The sequence below is a fragment of the Somniosus microcephalus genome, chromosome 30, assembly GCF_052327205.1.
Source record: "Somniosus microcephalus isolate GS21.2 chromosome 30, FLI_Smic_1.0, whole genome shotgun sequence".
NCBI classification, from domain to species: Eukaryota; Metazoa; Chordata; class Chondrichthyes; order Squaliformes; family Somniosidae; genus Somniosus; species Somniosus microcephalus.
In genome coordinates, this window is record NC_141016.1 from 22,278,599 (window position 1) to 22,297,550 (window position 18,952).

General features: G+C 47.7%; 1 protein-coding gene across 1 annotated transcript in view; it reads left to right on the plus strand.

Moving 5' to 3' along the window:
- The window catches only part of LOC147098007 (electrogenic sodium bicarbonate cotransporter 4-like), a 156,410-nt gene that overhangs the window by 105,414 nt on the left and 32,044 nt on the right, over nt 1-18,952 (plus strand). The window contains exons 16-20 of the mRNA XM_085971204.1: nt 4,612-4,673; nt 7,029-7,229; nt 9,115-9,228; nt 11,638-11,751; nt 12,890-13,051. Coding sequence (XP_085827330.1) covers nt 4,612-4,673; nt 7,029-7,229; nt 9,115-9,228; nt 11,638-11,751; nt 12,890-13,051 — 653 coding nt within the window. The remainder of the gene's footprint in view (nt 1-4,611; nt 4,674-7,028; nt 7,230-9,114; nt 9,229-11,637; nt 11,752-12,889; nt 13,052-18,952) is intronic.

Sequence of the window (18,952 nt, forward strand, 5' to 3'; positions counted from 1 at the left end):
CCTGAAATCTGTCCGGCGAGGCGTATGGAGTGGATGTGGCCACACCAGCAGCCAAGAGAAACAGGACTGCTTTGGCCTGAAGCTACTCTTTGTATTATAAAGGCAACTCATGTCCATGGTGGTCACAGGGAGCATTCACCTCTAAATGAGTTTTCTTTGAATGAACATCTTTTTGTCAGTACTGTTAATTTGACTACTGTAACTGATTATTTACTATCTATATCTGCTGCAAACTCTTTTTGGCTGCTTTCAACCCTGGGTAAGTATCTTGAAGAAACCACTCTTTGAGCCTGTCGATCTTTCCTTTCCTCTTTCCTCCCCCTATGTCTGACCACTTTGACTAGACCTGTAATTGAAACGACTCCCATTTAGGTTTTGTTTGACGTTAATGTTTTGTAGTACCTGCTTAAAACAAGTGTTGGGAATGGGGATTCTAGCATAAGAAATTCTCCATTCAAATTAATGCAGGGAACCTCCCTCATCTTTCACCCTTCCCATGATTTGCAGTTTGCATGTTGGAAGTCTGATTGCTCTGAACCATAAAGGCACCATGCATAAATTAATTGACATCATTCTCTTGTGGAAGAACATTCCCTTATTGCCATTCTTGATAGTAGCATTGCTGCTCAGATTACCATAGGAGCGTAGGAACAGGAGCCTGTTCCGCCATTCAATGAGATCATGTTTGATCTGTATCCTAATTCCATTTACCTGTCCTGGCTCCTTATGCCTTCAATACCATATGGCTAGTAAAAATCTCGCAATCTCAGATTTAAAATTATTAATTGAGCTCGCAACTACTGTTTTTTGTGAGAGAGAGTTCCACACTTCTACCACCCTAAGCATGAAGAGGTGTTTCCTAACTTCTCTCCTGAATGGCCCAGGCTCTGATTTTAAAGTGATGTCCCCCTGTCCCCTCACCAGCAGAAAAAGTTTCTCTCTATCAACCCTGTCAATTCCTTTCAAAATCCTAAAAAAAACCTCACTCAAATCATCCCTTAACCTTCTATAGTGCAGGGAACATAAGCCTCATTTACATAATCGCTCCTCATAATCTAAGCCCTGGAGCCCTGGTAACCTTCAGGTGAATCTGCGCTGCCCTTCTTTGAAGTAACATTAACGCAGTAAGATGTCCCAAGGTGGTTCACAGGAGTTCACTGAGGCAAAACTTGCCTGATTAAAAATTAAGTCAGGCAGAGATCCATACTTAGGCCCCATTTTCAAGGTGGACAAGTGGAACAGCTTGCACAACATGCTGCCATTCTGTGGGATATTGAAATGCAATGGGCCCAATCTTCTCTCCCCGCCTAGTTTGGAGGCAGGCGGGGTTGGACGGGTTGAAAATTCTCTGGAAGTTAGGAATTTAAAAAGAAGGATGAAGCTATGTTGCACTTTTACATAGCAGAGGCTTCCTTCAAGTCCATGCTTCGGGTGCTCCAGCGCAAACCTCTGCCTCTTCATTGAATAGCGGCAGGTGGACTATAAACGTATTGGAAGTATGATTTACATAGAAAACTGGAGCAGGAGTAGGCCATTCGGCCCTTCGAGCCTGCTCCGCCATTCAATATGATCATGGCTGATCCTCAATCTAAATACCATATTCCCGCTCTCTCCCCATACCCTTTGATGCCTTTTGAGTCTAGAAATCTATCTCTCTATCTCCTTAAGTATATTCAGTGACTTGGCCTCCACAGCCCTTTGGGGTAGAGAATTCCACAGGTTCACCACCCTCTGAGTGAAGAAATTTCTCCTCATCTCAGTCCTAAATGTCCTACCCCGTATCCTGAGACTGTGACCCCTCGTTCTAGAGCCCCCCCAGCCAGGGGAAACATCCTCCCTGCATCCAGTCTGTCTAGCCCTGTCAGAATTTTATACGTTTCAATGAGATCTCCTCTCATTCTTCTAAACTCTAGTGAATACAGGCATAGTCGACCCAATCTCTCCTCATACGACAGTCCTGCCATCCCAGGAATCAGTCTGATTTAGAGATTGAACAACACATTACGTGAACAATCTGCACGGAAATCTTTAGTGAATCGACAGTTTCTGCAGATCAATGGACAACCTTTGGTTTGTACAGCAAGTAATAGGGATCGAGCTGACTCATGCTGCCACTTGAACACCAGGGTTTACTTAAATGCCTTTCAGATGAAAGAGGAGTTGAACTGTTTATTGCAACCCGATGGGTAATATATTTCATTTTATGGAGAGTGCCCCTTTTGACAGCACATACATCTTAAACAGAAAGCAGTTCGACATTTTAAATATACGAGATTTCTAAATTATTTAAGCTTCCTGGGATGTTCACCTTCATTTCCAAGTAAAGTAGATGTTCACCGTTGTTTCCAAGTGATTTTGATGTGGTACTGACACCTGTGGGGGTGTGAGCAAGATTGGATTTCTGAACTGCATGATTGATTGTTCTTGTCACAATTTCACTCTATGGGGGAAAAATTGGCTCGCGCCCCCTTTGGGGTGCTAACTTCACCAATACGCTACTTTTAGCACCCCGAAAAAGTTAGCGCCCCCGCGCCCGAAATTGAATGGTAGTGCCCCAAGCAGGAGGTACTCCCCCTCCCTGTTGGGGCGCTCCCATTGAATATCGCGGCACTACGTGCATCAGCGCCATGTGCATCAGCACGTAGCGTCGTGGTATTACAGGCCTTCCTCCCCGGGGAGCTGGGTGCCGGCAAAAGAGCCCGGCACTCAAGATGAGTGTCGGGCTGACCGATCGCGGCCGGCACCCCGCAGGAGGGGGCAGGTGCTGGCAGGCGGCCCAAAAAAAAATGGCTGCCCGGCACCTGCCCTGTAATTTGCGCCGCCCGGCCACAAACACAGCACCCTGACCCTGTCGGACATAGCATCCGGCGGTAGGTCGGGGGCGCGAGTGAAGTATGCAGCCGGGGCGCGAGCAGGGCGCTGTGCACGGCAATGACGTCATCGCCGGGGGCGCTATCGGCTACCACCGCCGCTGACCTCCTGCTGAATTTTGCAGGAAGCATTAGCGGCGCCACGCCCGCACGCCAGGTGCTTTGCGCCTCGTTGGCGCCCCCCCCGTCGGGGGGCTAACGGGAGGCGCAAAGCAACCAAATTTTCCCCCTATAACCTTTATAAATCCCAGGAGAGAATAGTCTCATCAGTGAGATTTATTCTGCAATACAATCTAAAGCCAACCCTCACAGGTCTCTGATTCTCTCCAGATGTTATTGCTGCCATTTAACCCTATATTTCCTGAGCTTTTGGGCTCATTCCTCCCTCATACACCTTCCGTGCTGCTTGCCTATGGGTTCATGCTTGGGCGGTAATTAATTACGAGGTGTTCACCAGTCAGGTTATGCAACGAACAAATCAGATTAAAAATGAGGCCTGGCCAGCCCACAGACCTCACGGATGCAGTCAGTGTATCATGAGCTGTACTTAATATTAGCTCACGTTAATTTAGTTTTGTTACCCAGAACTTGATCCTCAGGTCCAAAACAGCTCGAGAAAAACAAACAAAGCCCTTTCCTTGTCGAGCAAAAAATGTAACATTTCCCCACAGCTCAATCCCTGCCTTCAGCAGGGTGTGATAACCAATCTTGGAAAAGAGACTTGCATTTCTATAGCGCCTTTCACGACCTAAGGACGTCCCAAAGCGCTTTACAGCCAATGAAGTACTTTTGAAGTGCAGTCACTGTTGTAATGTGGGAAATGCGGCAGCCAATATTGCGCACAGCAAGCTCCCACAAACAGCAATATGATTTTTTTGTGCTGTTGATTGTGGGATAAATATTGGCCAGGATACTGGGGATAACTCCCCGGCTCTTCTTCAAAATAGTCCCATAGGCTCTTTTACATCCACCCAAGAGTTTAACATCTCATCCGAAAGACGGCACCTCCGACAGTGCAGCACTCCCTCAGCATGGCACTGGAGTGTCAGACTAGATTTTTGTGCTCAAGTATCTGGAGTGGGACTTGAACCCACAACCTTCGGATTACGAGTGCTACCCACTGAGCCACGGCTGAGGCTATGATATTGGCCCCAGGACACACAGAGATGATGGAAAGTAAGACATCTCCCCTGCTTCTGGTTGATTCGAAAGCTGCTTTCGAATGAGTCATGTGGTGTAGTAGGAGTCAATCTCCTTTGCTGTGTGTGGCAGCAAAGTCAAACACTTTGTGACGTAAGAAAACTACGAGGCACTTGGTCTAAGCGTTAAACAAAGCTTTAATCAACTGTTTTACAACATGGAGGTCTAGTTGTGTCCTTCACTAGTTCCTGTTAAGAATGTCCTGCGCAAGCTGGGCCCGTGCCCGAGTATTTATACTCTCCCCAGACAGCGCCACCCGCAGGCCGCTCAGTATTATTTCATAAGTCTTTCTTTCATGAATGACTGATTCATGTCACTTTGCTCACATGGGAAGGAAGGGGAGAAAATGATGGGTTGTTATCGCTGCTCCCAGAGGTCAGATTTAGAGTTTTGCTAAAGGTTGGCCGTTCATATTATTGGCTGGGATGATTTATGAAAGCACCCAAGAAGGGAATGGGGGCAAAAAGTTTCAACCTAAACAAAGCCTGTAACACGGAGATTTTGTTAATGATACTAAACACACTATTTCATTGCCTCACAGTGAATACAACTTTCTTCAATGCTTCAGATTCACTGGCTCTGAACAACACTAACATTTCTTTGGTAAGTTTTCCGCTTTTCATTTCCATAATTTGACCTGTTTTCCTTCTTTCTCTCAGCCAGAGCCATGTCCTTTGGTCTACAATTAGCAGGCAAGGCAGGACAGTTAGACAATGAATGGTAGGATCCAGAGGATCAGAGGGACCTTGGTGTGCATGTACATAGATCCCTGAAGGCAGCAGGACAGGCAGATAAGGTGGTTAAGAAGGCATATGGGATACTTGCCTTCATTAGCCGAGGCATAGAATATAAGAGCAAGGAGGTTATGATGGAGCTGTACAAAACGCTAGTTAGGCCACAGCTGGAATACTGTGTGCAGTTCTGGCCGCCACACTATAGAAAGGATGTCATTGCATTGGAGAGGGTGCAGAGGAGATTCACCAGGATGTTACCTGGGCTGGAGCGCTTCAGCTATGAAGAGAGACTGGACAGGCTGGGGTTGTTTTCCTTAGAGCAGAGAAGGCTGAGGGGGGACCTGATTGAGGTGTACAAAATTATGAGGGGCATAGATAGGGTAGATAGAAAGGAACTTTTCCCTTTAGTAGAGGGGTCAGTAACCAGGGGGCATAGTTTCAAGGTAAGGGGCGGGAGGTTTAGAGGGGATTTGAGGAAAAACTTTTTCACCCAGAGGGTGGTTGGAATCTGGAACTCACTGCCTGAAAGGGTGGTAGAGGCAGGAACCCTCACAACATTCAAGAAGCATTTAGATGAGCACTTGGTCCGTAGTCTTGTATGCTATGGCGTTTCAAGTGCTGGAAAATGAGATTAGAATAGGCAGGGCTTGATGGCCGGCGTGGACACGATGGGCCGAAGGGCCTCTTTCTGTGCTGTATAACTCTATGACTCTATCTATGAGTTAGGGTCATGGCTTCCCACAGCACCAGAAAGTACCGGAACTAGAAAAGGCATATCCTCGCTCTGTACCCATAGCACCGATTCTCCTGCTGTTTCTTGCATCCGGGTGAAAGTTTCTCTAACTGCAAACGCACACCTCCCAAATTCAATAGCACCTCCCAAACCCACGACCTACAAAGGCCAGGGCAGCAGGCACGTGGGAACACCATCACCTCCAGGTCACACACCATTCCGACTTGGACATTTATCACCGTTCCTTCATCGTCGCTGGGCCAGTGTCCCGGAACTCCCTCCCTAACAGCAGTGCGGGAGCACCTTCACCTCACGGACTGCAGCAGTTCAAGAAGAAGGCCCATCACCACCTTCTCAAGGGGGCAACTGCGAATGGGCAATAAATGCCGGCCTTGCCCGCGACGCCCACAACCCCCCCAAGAATGAATTTAAACGAAGCACAACACATAACAGGAGCTACCATTTCAGTTTCTGTGACATTTTAAGCCGTGCGCACGCACACTCTTGCAACCCGTTAACGACACGCTGATTCAGGGGTTAAAAAGGGGTTAAGCACAGCTCCAGCGACAACTTATGAGCCCGTATTTCATGCGCCTGTGGCAAAGGTGAGAGGTCAACCTCGCTTCTCCAGCTGTCTGGGTGAGTAACCTGACCCAGATAAAGTCAGAGCAGTTCAATTTTCTTGCCAGGTACCGATACCCAAAAGCAACAATTCCAGTTAGAAAATATTGGCACTAAAAATATATCTGGGTGAGAACTTCTACAAGTACAAAACAGCAAAACTGCATCTTCAACACTGAGAGGCCCTCAATTCCCAACCAAAGCTATGATTAACAGATCCAACAACTATTTTGCACTAGCTGACTACTTAATAATCACGGCTTCCCTGTGAATTCTAGAGTTACAAAGAAATAACTTACATTTATATAGCACCTTCCCTGGCCACAGGACCAAAGCACTTTACAGCCAATGAACTGTAGTCACTTGTGATGTAGGAACCGAGGCAGCCAATTTACACACACCAAGGTCCCACAAACAGCAATGTGATAATGATTGGATAATCTGTTTTTAGGGGTGTTGATTGAGGGATAAATATTGGCCCAGGACACCTCCCCCTGCTGCTCTTCTTTGAAATAGTGCCGTGGGATCTTTTACATCCACCTGAGAGGTTTAACGTCTTAGCCGAAAGACGGCACCTCCGACAGTGCAGCGCTCCCTCAGCACTGCACTGGGAGTGTCAGCTTAGATTTTGGTGCTCAAGTCTCTGGAGTGGGACTTGAACACACAACCTTCTGACTCAGAGGCAAGGGTGCCGCCCACTGAGCCACGGCCGACACTGTACAAGTGCTCATATAGTGGGGGCGGCTGAACTGCATGTGCATTTGGAGCTTGTAACAAACTGGAGGTTGAGAATTTGTCCGGCCTAGATAATGCGTTTTATCAGCTGAGAGTTTTCTCAGAAAATCCTGACTTTCTTCTTTCTGTCCCAAGTACAATGTTGTCAATACAACAGCTCTGGACTGGAGTCAGCTGAGCAAGAAGGAATGCCTCAAGTATGGTGGGAACCTGGTTGGGAAGTCCTGCAAGTATGTTCCAGACCTGGCTCTAATGTCATTCATCCTCTTCTTTGGCACCTACTCCTTGACCGTGACTCTCAAGAAATTCAAGTTTAGTCGTTATTTCCCTACCAGGGTAAGTGCTCCACTGAAACACTGGTGGATTTTGGACTGCGTAAGCTCACGATAGAATTATCTGTCTCTTCCTTGGGCCATTGTTTTTGCCTTGTTTTTGAGTCTCTAACTGTGATGTATGTGGGCAGAGCAATTGAAGGACAGAGACACGATGGGTTGCTAGTCAAGGTGCTTGTTTACCAAGCCAGAGCGAACTGAGCATGCTCATACCAGACCATGTGACAAACCATGTGATAATACATTACACTAACAGCCAAAGGGGATCGTTCGGCCCGACTGCCTGCCTCTACTTCCGCGGCCATGTTCGAGCCTGGGTGGCCCTGGAGATGGAGCACGCGGTGTCCGCTGGCAAGCTCGAGGCCCTCTGCGACCGGAGCGCAATGGAAGGAAGGAAGTGCATCATCACCCCCGGCAGCAACATTTTAATTGAAGTTGTGAAGTTTCCTCTAATGTGTTTTTTGTTAAGTTGCAGTTTTATTGTTTAAACCAGAAGAGTGCACTATCAGCCAAACATTATCTCTGGCCTATTCGAAAGGCAACCACTGTGCTCCCGAAGCCTTTCCCAAGCTGCCAAAGTGTTCCCAACCTGGAAACATGTGAGACTTGCCTCAAAAAGGCACTGTGCCTTAGCGCAGTGGTCTAAAAGGGTCAGGCACCTCCCCACATTGGCAATAATTTTGTATCGAGGCACAAAGGGGGCATAGTTTCAGAATAAAGGGTCGCCCATTTAAGACGGAGATGAGGAGGAATTTCTTCTCTCAGAGGGTCGTGAATCTTTGGAATTCTCTACCCCAGAGAGCTGTGGAGGCGGAGTCAGTGAATATATTCAAGGCGGAGATAGACAGATATTTGAGCTACAGGGGAGTCGAGGGTTATGGGGAGCGGGCGGGGAAGTGGAGTTGAGGCCAAGATCAGATCAGGCATGCTCTTATTGAATGGCGGAGCAGGCTCGAGGGGCCGAATGGCCGACTCCTGCTTCTATTTCCTATGTTCTTATGAATCGACATCCTGCCTGTCTGTGCGAGACACCCAACATTCTTCTAGTCATAAAATCTAACAGGTGATCTGCAGTAGAAGCATGGTAACCAAATCACTCTACTGTGTGGAAAGCATCTTGGCCACGAGTACTAAGTCAGCTTTGCTAAACATTGTGGAAGCTGCTTCAAAAATGTAGAGTATTCCGCCTGTTTATCGCCCGTGTTCAAATAGTGTTCACTTCAATTTTGGTTCTCCCAAGCTCTTGAAGAAGGTGAAGTAGCTTTGAAACAATTGAGGTTCAAATTCACAATCTGGCTTCTATCAGCCTGATTCCCGGTGAGAGTTAGAAATGGGGCACTTTCCATTCTCAGAATGTCTATGTTGAAGTATTGACTAAGTAGTCAACAACAAAAAGAAAATGCACTGCCCTTGTATTCAAAAATGAAACAAGCGGAGCACAACCCCCGAATTCTGATGTCATCTCTGATCCCAACCACCCCGTACGATTCATAACTGACCTGCGAGCAGCATAGAAACAGGAAGCTGTGACACCACATCAGTCGTTTTAGCTATAGCACATGGAGTGACGCATGGGCAGCAGATGTAAAGGAGCGTGCTTTTGCTAGATGGGTAGGTCCGGGTGGATGCAGCGCGGAAGATAAAGTCCAGTAATTTTTCTGACTTTAAAAGTTTTCACAAAAATTCCTAAATTTCGCAATCCCCATGTTGAGCTTGTCTGTGTAGCCGCTCTGCTCCTCCTTAACTCACTTTGTAGTCTAAGCAAGGGCCTCAGACCAGATTATTTCCCCTCAGCACTGTACCTGCACTTGTGACCCTGACCCCTGCACGTGAACATTTCCTTCCTTGTCTCCTTCCCCGCTTCTACTCATCCCTTTATTTTCCGTTAGATCCGAAGCCTGCTCACTGACTTTTCCACGGTCATCTCAATCCTGGTTTTCTGTGGAGTCGATGCAGCCGTTGGACTGGATACACTCAAACTGCATGTCCCCAGCGAAATCAAGGTTCGAATAGAACTTGGCTATTTACTATCTATAGTTATTTTCCTGCTGCTGTGCATAGTTTAGAAGGCATCTTCCCAGCTGTTTTTGAATCTGATGTGCAATTTAGGGTACCACATTGAATAAATACGCACCCTTCTTTCTCCTTGGGCCTACTGCTTTACAGTAGTTTCAGAGTCACGAGGGCCAAACCTGGAAACCTTCACTATCTCACCAAGGCAACTTCTCTCCTTCCATGTGGTCAACTGTCTAGTTTAGTCCTCCGAATCCTCCATCAGAAAAGCGTTGGCTTTTTCCACATACAGGAAACTCTTTTTTATCCGGCACCGACGGGACCGGCGTGGTGCTGGTTTATCAAAAAGTCCGGATTACAGAGAGGTGTTGTAAAAGGTACGAGAGCTCCGTACACAGCCACAGATCCAGGCGTCCCTGTTGCATAGCAACAGGTGCAGGAAACCCGGCCACAAGATCCAGGCGTCCCTGTTGCATAGCAACAGGTGCAGGAACCCCGGTTACACAGCCACAGATCCAGGAACGGCCACTAATATGAAGTTAAACTTACCTGAACCTACTCCTGAATTTTGCCGGTTAACAGAGATTTCCGGTTATTTAGGTGCCGGTAAATCGAGAGTTTCCTGTACCATAATTAACCCCCATGGATCTCCTATCTGGCACGGAGGCGGGGGTAGGGGCGGGGCGGGGCGGGGAGGGGAAGAAGCCCAATCTGGAGAGGTTTGGGCTGGCACTAGTTCTTGCTTGCTCAGCTCTTCCCCCCAAAGCCTTCCCCTCACAGTCCTGGAGCTGACACCAGCTAAGCAGCTTGTCGCAGAGTATACACACCTGAAATGACAGGCCTCCTTTGCAGGTTAAATAGAACGCACTCCAAATATAACGCGATCCCCGTGAGGACAATTGAATGCTACCTTAACTGGGCAAGAGTACAGTTTTGATTTTCCAAGTTGCTTAGCTGGTGTCAGCTCCAGGACCGTGAGTGAACGGCTTTTTTTTGGAAGAGATGATGCCCAAACCTCTCCAGATTGTGCATCATCCCCCCCCCCACCCCTCGCCCACACCCCTACTCTCGCCTCCGTGCCGGATAGGAGACCCATGGGCTAATTATGGTATGTGAAAAAGCCAATGCTTTTCTGATGCGGTGGCTTTCCTAGATTCCACTGAAGAAGAAGACTTGCATTTATAGAGCGCCTTTCACAACCACCAGACGTCTCAAAGCACGTTACAGCCAATGAAGTAGCTTTTGAAGTGGAGTCACTGTTGTAATGTGGGCAACGCGGTAGCCGATTTGCACACAGCAAGCTCCCACAAACAACAATGTGATAATGACCAGGTGATCTGTTTTTGTTCTGTTGGTCGAGGGATAAACATTGGCCCAGGACACCGGGGAACAAGTCCCCTGTTCAGGTCAATCAGTGCTTCCCCTCTGCCCGACACTTTCCTCATGCAGGGGGATGCAGAGCGGGAGCTGCCCCTGAGGGGACCAATGACAGTGTCTTTCAATTACTTCAATGAGTTAACAAGGGTCAGCTTTCTCATGCAGTGACTTGTGGTCACTCAACAGCCAGCAGTCTTGATGCACTCTGTAAATCAGCAACTCTTGAGAATTTTTTTCTCCCCCAAAATTTATCTACAGGAAACTCTTTGGTATCCGGCACCGACGGGACCGGCGTGTTGCCGGTTGATCAAAAATTCCGGGTGACGGAGAGGTTTATCTACCGGGGCTATTTTTAACAAAGAAAAATAAAAAAATCAAGAAATGTGCAGTATACAGTAATTGGGTACTCACCTACAGAATGTTGTGTTAAATGGATGGTGGAAGATGCTTGATTAAGTACAGTACTGCCAGTTGAGGGTAATGCAATGCAATGACTACCAGCAGCGTGGGAGACACACAGTACCCCTGTAAAATGGCGGATCAGAAGAGACTACCGGCAGCGCGGGAGAGTCAGACTCCTGTTATTGAGGTGTTCCGACTTCCGACAGCGCCAAGAAGCGGAGTAGTGGCAGTTTGGAGAACTACCCCCACTGACTGACTCGGCCATCGCGGGAGACTCGGACTCGGACTCGGCAACATTGCCGGTTATTGAGGTGTTGTTTTCGGAGTGAGAATTTTGCTGGTTAATAGAGAATACCGGATATTTAGGTGCCGTTTAAACAAGAGTTTCCTGTAGTTTTTTTAGCACACTGGGCGTCATGGTTGCCAGAGTCTGGTATAACTGGGGAGGATTTGATGTGAGTCACATTATTTGAGATGAAGCATAACTTCTTTCCTCTAACCAATGTTGAAAATACTTATTTTATTTCTTCCTCTTTCTTTGTCTCATTGATCCTTATTCTCTTCTTATGTCATACCTATGTCTGGATGTTTTTGCCATCTGTTCTGTTGGCCTACCTTAGCTCCGGAAACTTATCAGTGACTTTTCTATCTTCGCGTCTATTCTGATTTTTGTTGGGATTGATATACTTTTTGGACTGAACACACCAAAACTTCAAGTGCCTACTGAGCTGAAGGTAAATTCCAGGCGCTTTTCTCACAGTTACAAGTTGATAAATCAAATTATTAGGAAATGGTCTGAGTGGCATGCTGGCTTATGGAACCGTCCATGAATGCTCGGGCCCTTGTTTAAATCAATGGTGAGATTGATGTTCACTCAGTGCTGGCTATAACAATTCCACATCTATTGAATTCGTCTCGCTCCGCTTCCTGCTGGGCATAGAACTGGAGCAGAAAATTGCTGGTACTTCAACACAATTTCAGCGGCTTTAAGGATGCCCGATACCAAGAATAATAATTAGACACCAGCAGCAGCAGCTATTCATTGGAGATTGGGTTTCATCCAAAAAAAGGCATCTTTATTCTGCATCTAACCCTAAGCCATATTTGATAACGGGAAAGTTGAATGTTCAGACTGGATGTTACAAAGTGTTTGTGTTTCATTCCCTAATAATGACACCCCGCATCTTAAGTGCACAAGGGTTACATACTTAAAACTGAAAATAAAATTGCATAAAAGCAATTATAATACATTATAATAGCCTGTAAAAGGAGGGCGAAAGAGATGGGGGTCCAAGTCAATGAAGAACTATGCTTATGGAGCCCAGCAGGAATTGGAAATGAAAGGACTGTACGACAATGAGCCGGGTGGATTTTGCCTGTGGATTTATAGGGTCGGAGAGATGCCAGCAGTCAGCCTTACCCAGGGCACTGGAGAGCAATGAGCCATCAGGAAAGCTGGGTCCCTCCCACGTGCATTTCTGGGAGCGGACCGCTGTTCCCGCTTTCCGATCATTATCCAACGATTACCACTAACAGCGTGCACGGAGGTTGGTGAGGATTAAACTACTTGCTGCAGTCACACCTCCATCACGCTCAAGTAGGATGCTCATCTCAAAGGTCTGGGAGTCTGGCAGCTCCTTTGGAACCGTACCCCTATGTGAGGGGCGATGGTTCTGTGGCCCTAAAAAAAAAAAAATCTAAACTTCAGAATATTCCAACAACCTGAGTACTTCAATAGGCTTTCAACGGTTTTATTGTCTTGGACTATCTTTAGGACTTCAGGTGGTGGGAAATGTTGTAAAATGTCACCGTTCACGATCGCATCTGGAAAAACTAACTGAATATCCACCTTGTTCAAACCTTTCCCTGTAGCCGACCCGCGCAGATCGAGGGTGGTTTGTTATTCCCTTTGGTAAAAACCCATGGTGGGTCTACCTTGCCAGTGCTCTACCTGCTCTCCTCGTCACCATCCTGATCTTCATGGACCAGCAAATCACGGGAGTAATTGTGAACCGGAAGGAACACAAACTGAAGGTACAGAAACAAAATACTGCAGATGCTGGAAATCTGAAATAAAAACAGAAAATGCTGGAGATACTCAGCAGGTCAGGCAGCATCTGTGAAGAGAGAAACCGAGTTAACATTTCAGGTCGATGACGAAAGAAACATTAACTCTGTTTCTCTCTTCACAGATGCCTGACCTGTTGACAAACTGAAGGTAGGTGGCAGACGGTTAAATGCCAAGCAGGGTAGTTACAGATGCTTCGGTTCTGTAGCAACAGATATTAATGGTAAGGACTAAGGAGTACAACTATCTGAAACCTCAATAACATTCTTGCAGGAAGCGTTACAACCAGGCTGAATTAGATTGCTGGCTGACGTAAGAAAACTACTAGGCACTTGGTCTAAGCATTAAACAAAGCTTTAATCAACTGTTTTACAACATGGAGGACTAGTTGTGTCCTTCACTAGTTCCTGTTAAGAATGTCCTGCGCAAGCTGGGCCCGTGCCCGAGTATTTATACTCTCCCTGGACAGCGCCACCCGCAGGCTGCTCAGTATTATTTCATAAGTCTTTCTTTCATGAATGACTGATTCATGTCACTGGCAATTTAAGGTTTTTCAATAGATATTTTTGACTGAGCTGGTAAATATGCTGCTTTTGAAGCTCATCTCTTCAGTATTTCGCCTTCCATCAATTTGGGAATTTTTAAAACCAATCCTTCTTGATGCTTATCTCTGATTGGCTGGCGTACCTCCCTTGATGTGGATCTGCCAGCTCCAAGGGGCCTGTCAGCTGTTTTTGTTCTTGCCCTGCCTCCTGCCCGCCCCCCTACCCCAGCCCTCCCCGTCTGCCGCTCCCCACTACCTGCTGCTCCACCGTCTCCCCACTGCTAAAGCTGTCCCTGGACCTTCTGGCCTGTTCAAATTTGGGTTCTGGGGCAGCCAACCCTCCAATTCCTTTCTCTTTACCCGCTCACTCTCTCCCTTTCCCACCACACTCTGTGTAATCATTCCGGGCCTCAGTCTTCTGCCCACCCATCCCAACCCCACCCGATTTCCTCTCCTTTGTTGGATATTCAGGGTCCGGCTACCGGCATCCACCTGGGATCCTACTTCAGGCCTCCAGCCCTTGGGGGTGGGATGGGGGGGCACCTGGTCCTCTGATATCCTCCATTGGAGCTCAGGTACTTGCTCTGACCATCCATCATCAGTCCTGGTGCCTATCACCTCACGCTCCCACCCCCACCCGTGGCATCACAGGGAAACAAGGTTTTAGTTTCTTAAACCTACAACTAAAGTGTGAAAACGTTTGGGAGGGGCTGCAATGAAATCTGGTACGGACAGTACAAATTTTTTGCTTTGGACATGTTTTTCATCCAAGACTGATGCAACACAATAGAGTCACAAGTCATAGGGCAGGATTTTCATTGTGCCGTGCAGTCGGGATTGGAGGCGTGCGGGGGGTTAAAATCTCGAAATCAGGGGTCCCGACCCCGTCCCACACCCAAACCCGCCTCCATGTCAGTTTCAAAGGAGGCGGGTACCTGCCCCGCACTGGGACCCGCCTACCCGAGGCGGGAAGGGATTAGTGCCAATTAACTGCCTGTTAACAGGTAGTTAACAGGCAGTTTTTAGCCTAATCCCTATTTTTAAGGTTAAAGTGTGGGATTCCCGATGGCTCCAAACCACGCCAAGTTAGAGGAGGTGGGCCGTCAGGTTGAAGGACTTGGAGGGGTCGAGATGTCGGTGTTCAGGTGAGTGATGTGTACATGAGTGCAAAGGTAAGTGTGTTTGGTGTGTCTAAAATGATTAAATAAGTTTTACATACCTTTTCTTACCTTTTCAGCCTTCCTTCCTTAGGTCTCGGGAGTCCCTCATCTCACTGGCACAGAAAGCAGAATGGCTGCGAACTGTCAAAAGTGACAGCCTGCAGCTTTCTGTGCAGGTGAGATTTCTAACTGAGTCTGTGGAGAAGGACTCATGTTAGAAGTAAGACTGTCAGTGTTTGACAGCTTCAAACAGCTGTGAAACGCTGATATTTCATCTGTCAAAAACTCTTGACAGATGAAATTTCAGTCTGTGACATCACCTGTTGCCGGGTGGCCCTTAATCGGCCTGCTGAGCCCGCTGGGCGGGCTCAACAAGGTCAATCAAGTTAAAATCGCGTGGATTGGCCGCATCACAATGGAGGCGGGACTACAACCCCGAAAGTTGTAGTCCCGCCTCCAAACCGATTCCTGAATGAAAATCCTGCCCTTAGAGTTTTGGACTTTGCCAGCCCCGAGGAGGCAGGTATGGAGGTGGGACAGCCGGTAAAGTTGCAGAAAGTGGGGACGGCTAACAAACCCGCCCCCATCCCACCTCCGTGTCCTTTTACCAGGAGGCGGGAAGCCGTCCTGACCCGGATCCCGTCTCCTTGAGGCGGGAAAGGGATTAAATCCTTTTAACAGGTAGTTAACAGGCAGAAAAAAGGATTAGTCCCATTTTACCTTTTCAAGTGCAGTCTTGCCGACCTTGGAGAACCCCACCGGGGTGGAGGAGTCGAGTAGGACGTCTGCAGGGTTTGGAGGGGTCTGAAAGTGCAATGTAGAGGTGAGTGATGGGTGCAAGTGTGGAGGGGTAAGTATGTAAGGTGAATGTTAAGTGTTAAAAAATATTCCCTTACCTTTGTTTCTGCCTACAGCCTTCATCCGCTCAGGATTGGGAGTCCCGATTCTCCGAACCAACAGTCATCTGAAATCTACAAAGCTGAAAGGTTTGATGAGTCCTGAACACGAGGGCTCATCAAACTACACAGAATGTCAGTGCTTGACAGCTTCACAGAGCTGTCAAACGCTGACATTTCTTCTTTCAAGAAGTCTTGACAGACGTTGACGTGCTCTGTCAATGAGTTCCCCCTAATTGGCCTGCTGAGCCCACAGGGCGAGCTTAACAAGGTCAATCAGGGGAAAATCCCGCTGGTTGGCCAGAACATGATGGAGGCGGGGCATCGACCCGACAACCAGCAGTCCCGCCTCCAACACGTCTCCATTCACAAAATCCAGCCCACGGTTTTAGATTCTTAAACCTACAACTATAGTGTGCATGCGTTCAGGAGGGGCTGCAATGAAATCTGGTATGGACAGTACAAATTTTTTGCTTTGGAGAAGCTTGTCATCCAGAACTGATGCAACACAATAGAGTCATAAGTCATAGAGTCATAGGGCTGGATTTTACCAGCCCTGGGGAGGTGGGTCTGGAGGCAGAACTGCAGGGAAAATCAAAAGAATGGGAGCGGGTCTCGAACCCGCTCCCAACCCACCGCCAACCAATCCTTCCGGGAGTCGGGTCCCCGACTTGTGCAGGGACCGACTCCTAGCGGCGGGAAGAGGATTATAGCCACTTAACTGCCTGTTAACGGGTAGGTAACAGGCAGTTAAGAGGCTTTTTCCCACTTTGCGACTTCTGCTGCGGGCTTCCCGACATTGGGGAACCCTGCCAGGGTAAGTGAGGCATGCTGTGGGCCTGTTGTAATGTTTGTGTATAGATGACAGCTGCAGAAGTGGTGTGAAGGATACCATGGGACACTGGTGAGTATCAGAGGTAAGGAGATGTTGGGAAAGTCATTTTTAATGTGTTTATATTTTTCTGCAGGTGACAAGCTTTAAAGTGTTTGTGTGGCTGCACCTCATTGGGAGAAGTGACAGATGGCTTCTGTACTCTCACCTGCAGCTGCCATCTGTTTTATCCTAAGGAGAGAGTCACTGGAGAGCCTGGGTGCAGGGGCTCACCTTTGTACAGTGATTGTCAGTGTTTGACAGCACCTCACTTCTGTCAAACACTGTCAAATCATCTGTCAAACAAAAATGGATTATTTCCCTTTAAGAAAATGGGTAGATGAAGCGTCATCCACTGACGTCATCTGACACTGGCTTTCCATTAATTGGCCGACAAGCCCTCAGGGCAAGCTTAACAAGGCCAATCAGGGGAAAATAGCGTCTGTGCGTCAGACGTCACTGGGGGGGGGCTAAAACCCAGAAGGCAGCAGTCCCGCCCCCAACTCATCTTGGCAGGTAAAATCCAGCCCATAGAGTCATAACAGCACAGAAGGAGGCCATTCGGCCCATCGAGTCTGTGCCGGCTCACTGTAGAGCAATCCAGTCAGTCCCATTCCCCCGCTCTATCCCTGTAATCCTGCAAGTTTATTTCCCTCAAGTGCCTATCCAGTCTCCCCTTGAAAACATTGAGTGTCTCCGCTTCCACCACTTCCGTCGGCAGCGAGTTCCAGGTCCTCACCACTCGCTGCGTAAAAAAGTTTTCCTCACATTCCCCCTGTTTCTCTTGCCCAAAACCTTAAATCTGTGTCCCCTAGTCCTTGTACCATCAACTAGTGGGAACAACCTTTTGCTGTCTAGCCTATCCAAACCCGTCATAATCTTGTACACCTCTATCAAATCACCCCTCAACCTCCTTTGCTCTAATGAAAACAAATCCTGCTTCTCCAACCTGTCTTTGTAGCTAAGATCCTCCATCCCCGGAACCATTCTGTTAAATCTCCTCTGCACCCTCTCAGGGGCCTTCACATCCTTCCTAAAGTGTGGTGACCAGAACTGGACACAATACTCCAGTTGTGGCCTAACCAGTGCTTTATAAAGGTTCAGTATAACTTCTCTACTTGTCTATTGTTTCAAAAAATATTTAAATGAAATATTCCCACCTTGAATAATCACACATTCCGAAATTATCTTTACACTTCCTCATGTTTTTTTATACAGTGAGAAAGAGGTGGCTCGACGCAGCATGGGAGCAGACATTCTGGGCTGGATTTTTCCAACCTCGGCGGGTTTGGGGCGGGCGACATTGGTGGCATGTGGGGACTTTGCATCTGTCTCGATCCCAGCCTCCAACAAGATATTCCGTTGATTAGGCTTGTTCAGCCCGCTCAGCGCATTTCCTGGCCAATCAATAGGAAGCGGGTCTGATGACGTCATTTGATGACGCATCGTAAGTCAATTTCCTTAAAGCGGCCATGTCCAAATTGATTTTTTGACAGTTGTGCTGTCAGTGTTCTACAGCATTGAGGTGCTGCAAACACTGACAAGCACTGCACGGAGGTGCACGGCTGCACCCAGGCTCTCCCATGACTCCCTCCATATGCTTATGGAGAGAATCACAGCACGCAGGGAGGTTCTCTTCCCTTCCAATGGGCGGAAGAGACCTCCCCAGGACACTAACGCAGCCTGGTTGCACATTGCACAGGAGGGCACAAGCAGGGATGTCGTAAAGAGGACCAGGCTACATTGGTGAAAACCTTTCAATGATCTCAATAGATCATAAAACGTTACTGCAAAGCCACACTCAACCTCATCCTGCTGTGCCACTCATCACGTCCCCATCACTCTGCCTTCCCTACCCTACTCCTGCACATCCTTACTCACACCAACTTACCTTGCACCTCCACCCATCCCTCTCTATCTACATTATCACTTCCCCATCTCACTAGTCACGCCTCACACTCACCCTCATCCTACTGCAAGCATACCAACTAACAATACACAAGGGTAGGCACTTGATTGGTTTAGCCAATGTTCATGTGAAGTTTCTGGTAATGTGTTGTCAAACATTGAAATCTTTATTTTTAGCACATTGTGTTCTTGGACAGATTTGTGTGCATCTTTGAAAGTGTGTTAGTGAGTTGCAGTGAATGGTGAGACATAACATCACACCCCACCCCAATGGTGATGAGTGTGAAAGGAATGGCTTGGACATTGTCGGGATGCTTTATGGTGCTGGTGTGGGAAGGTGTCAACCTGGTGCATCATGTGGCAGCCAGGGTGTTCAGAGTTAAGTGAAGTAAATCTGGACATGGTGAGGCCATCGCTGGCGTCCCGGGCAGCAATGTGGTCGGGTGCTGATGCCCTGTGTGCAGTGCAGCATCAGTTGATTGCGGAGA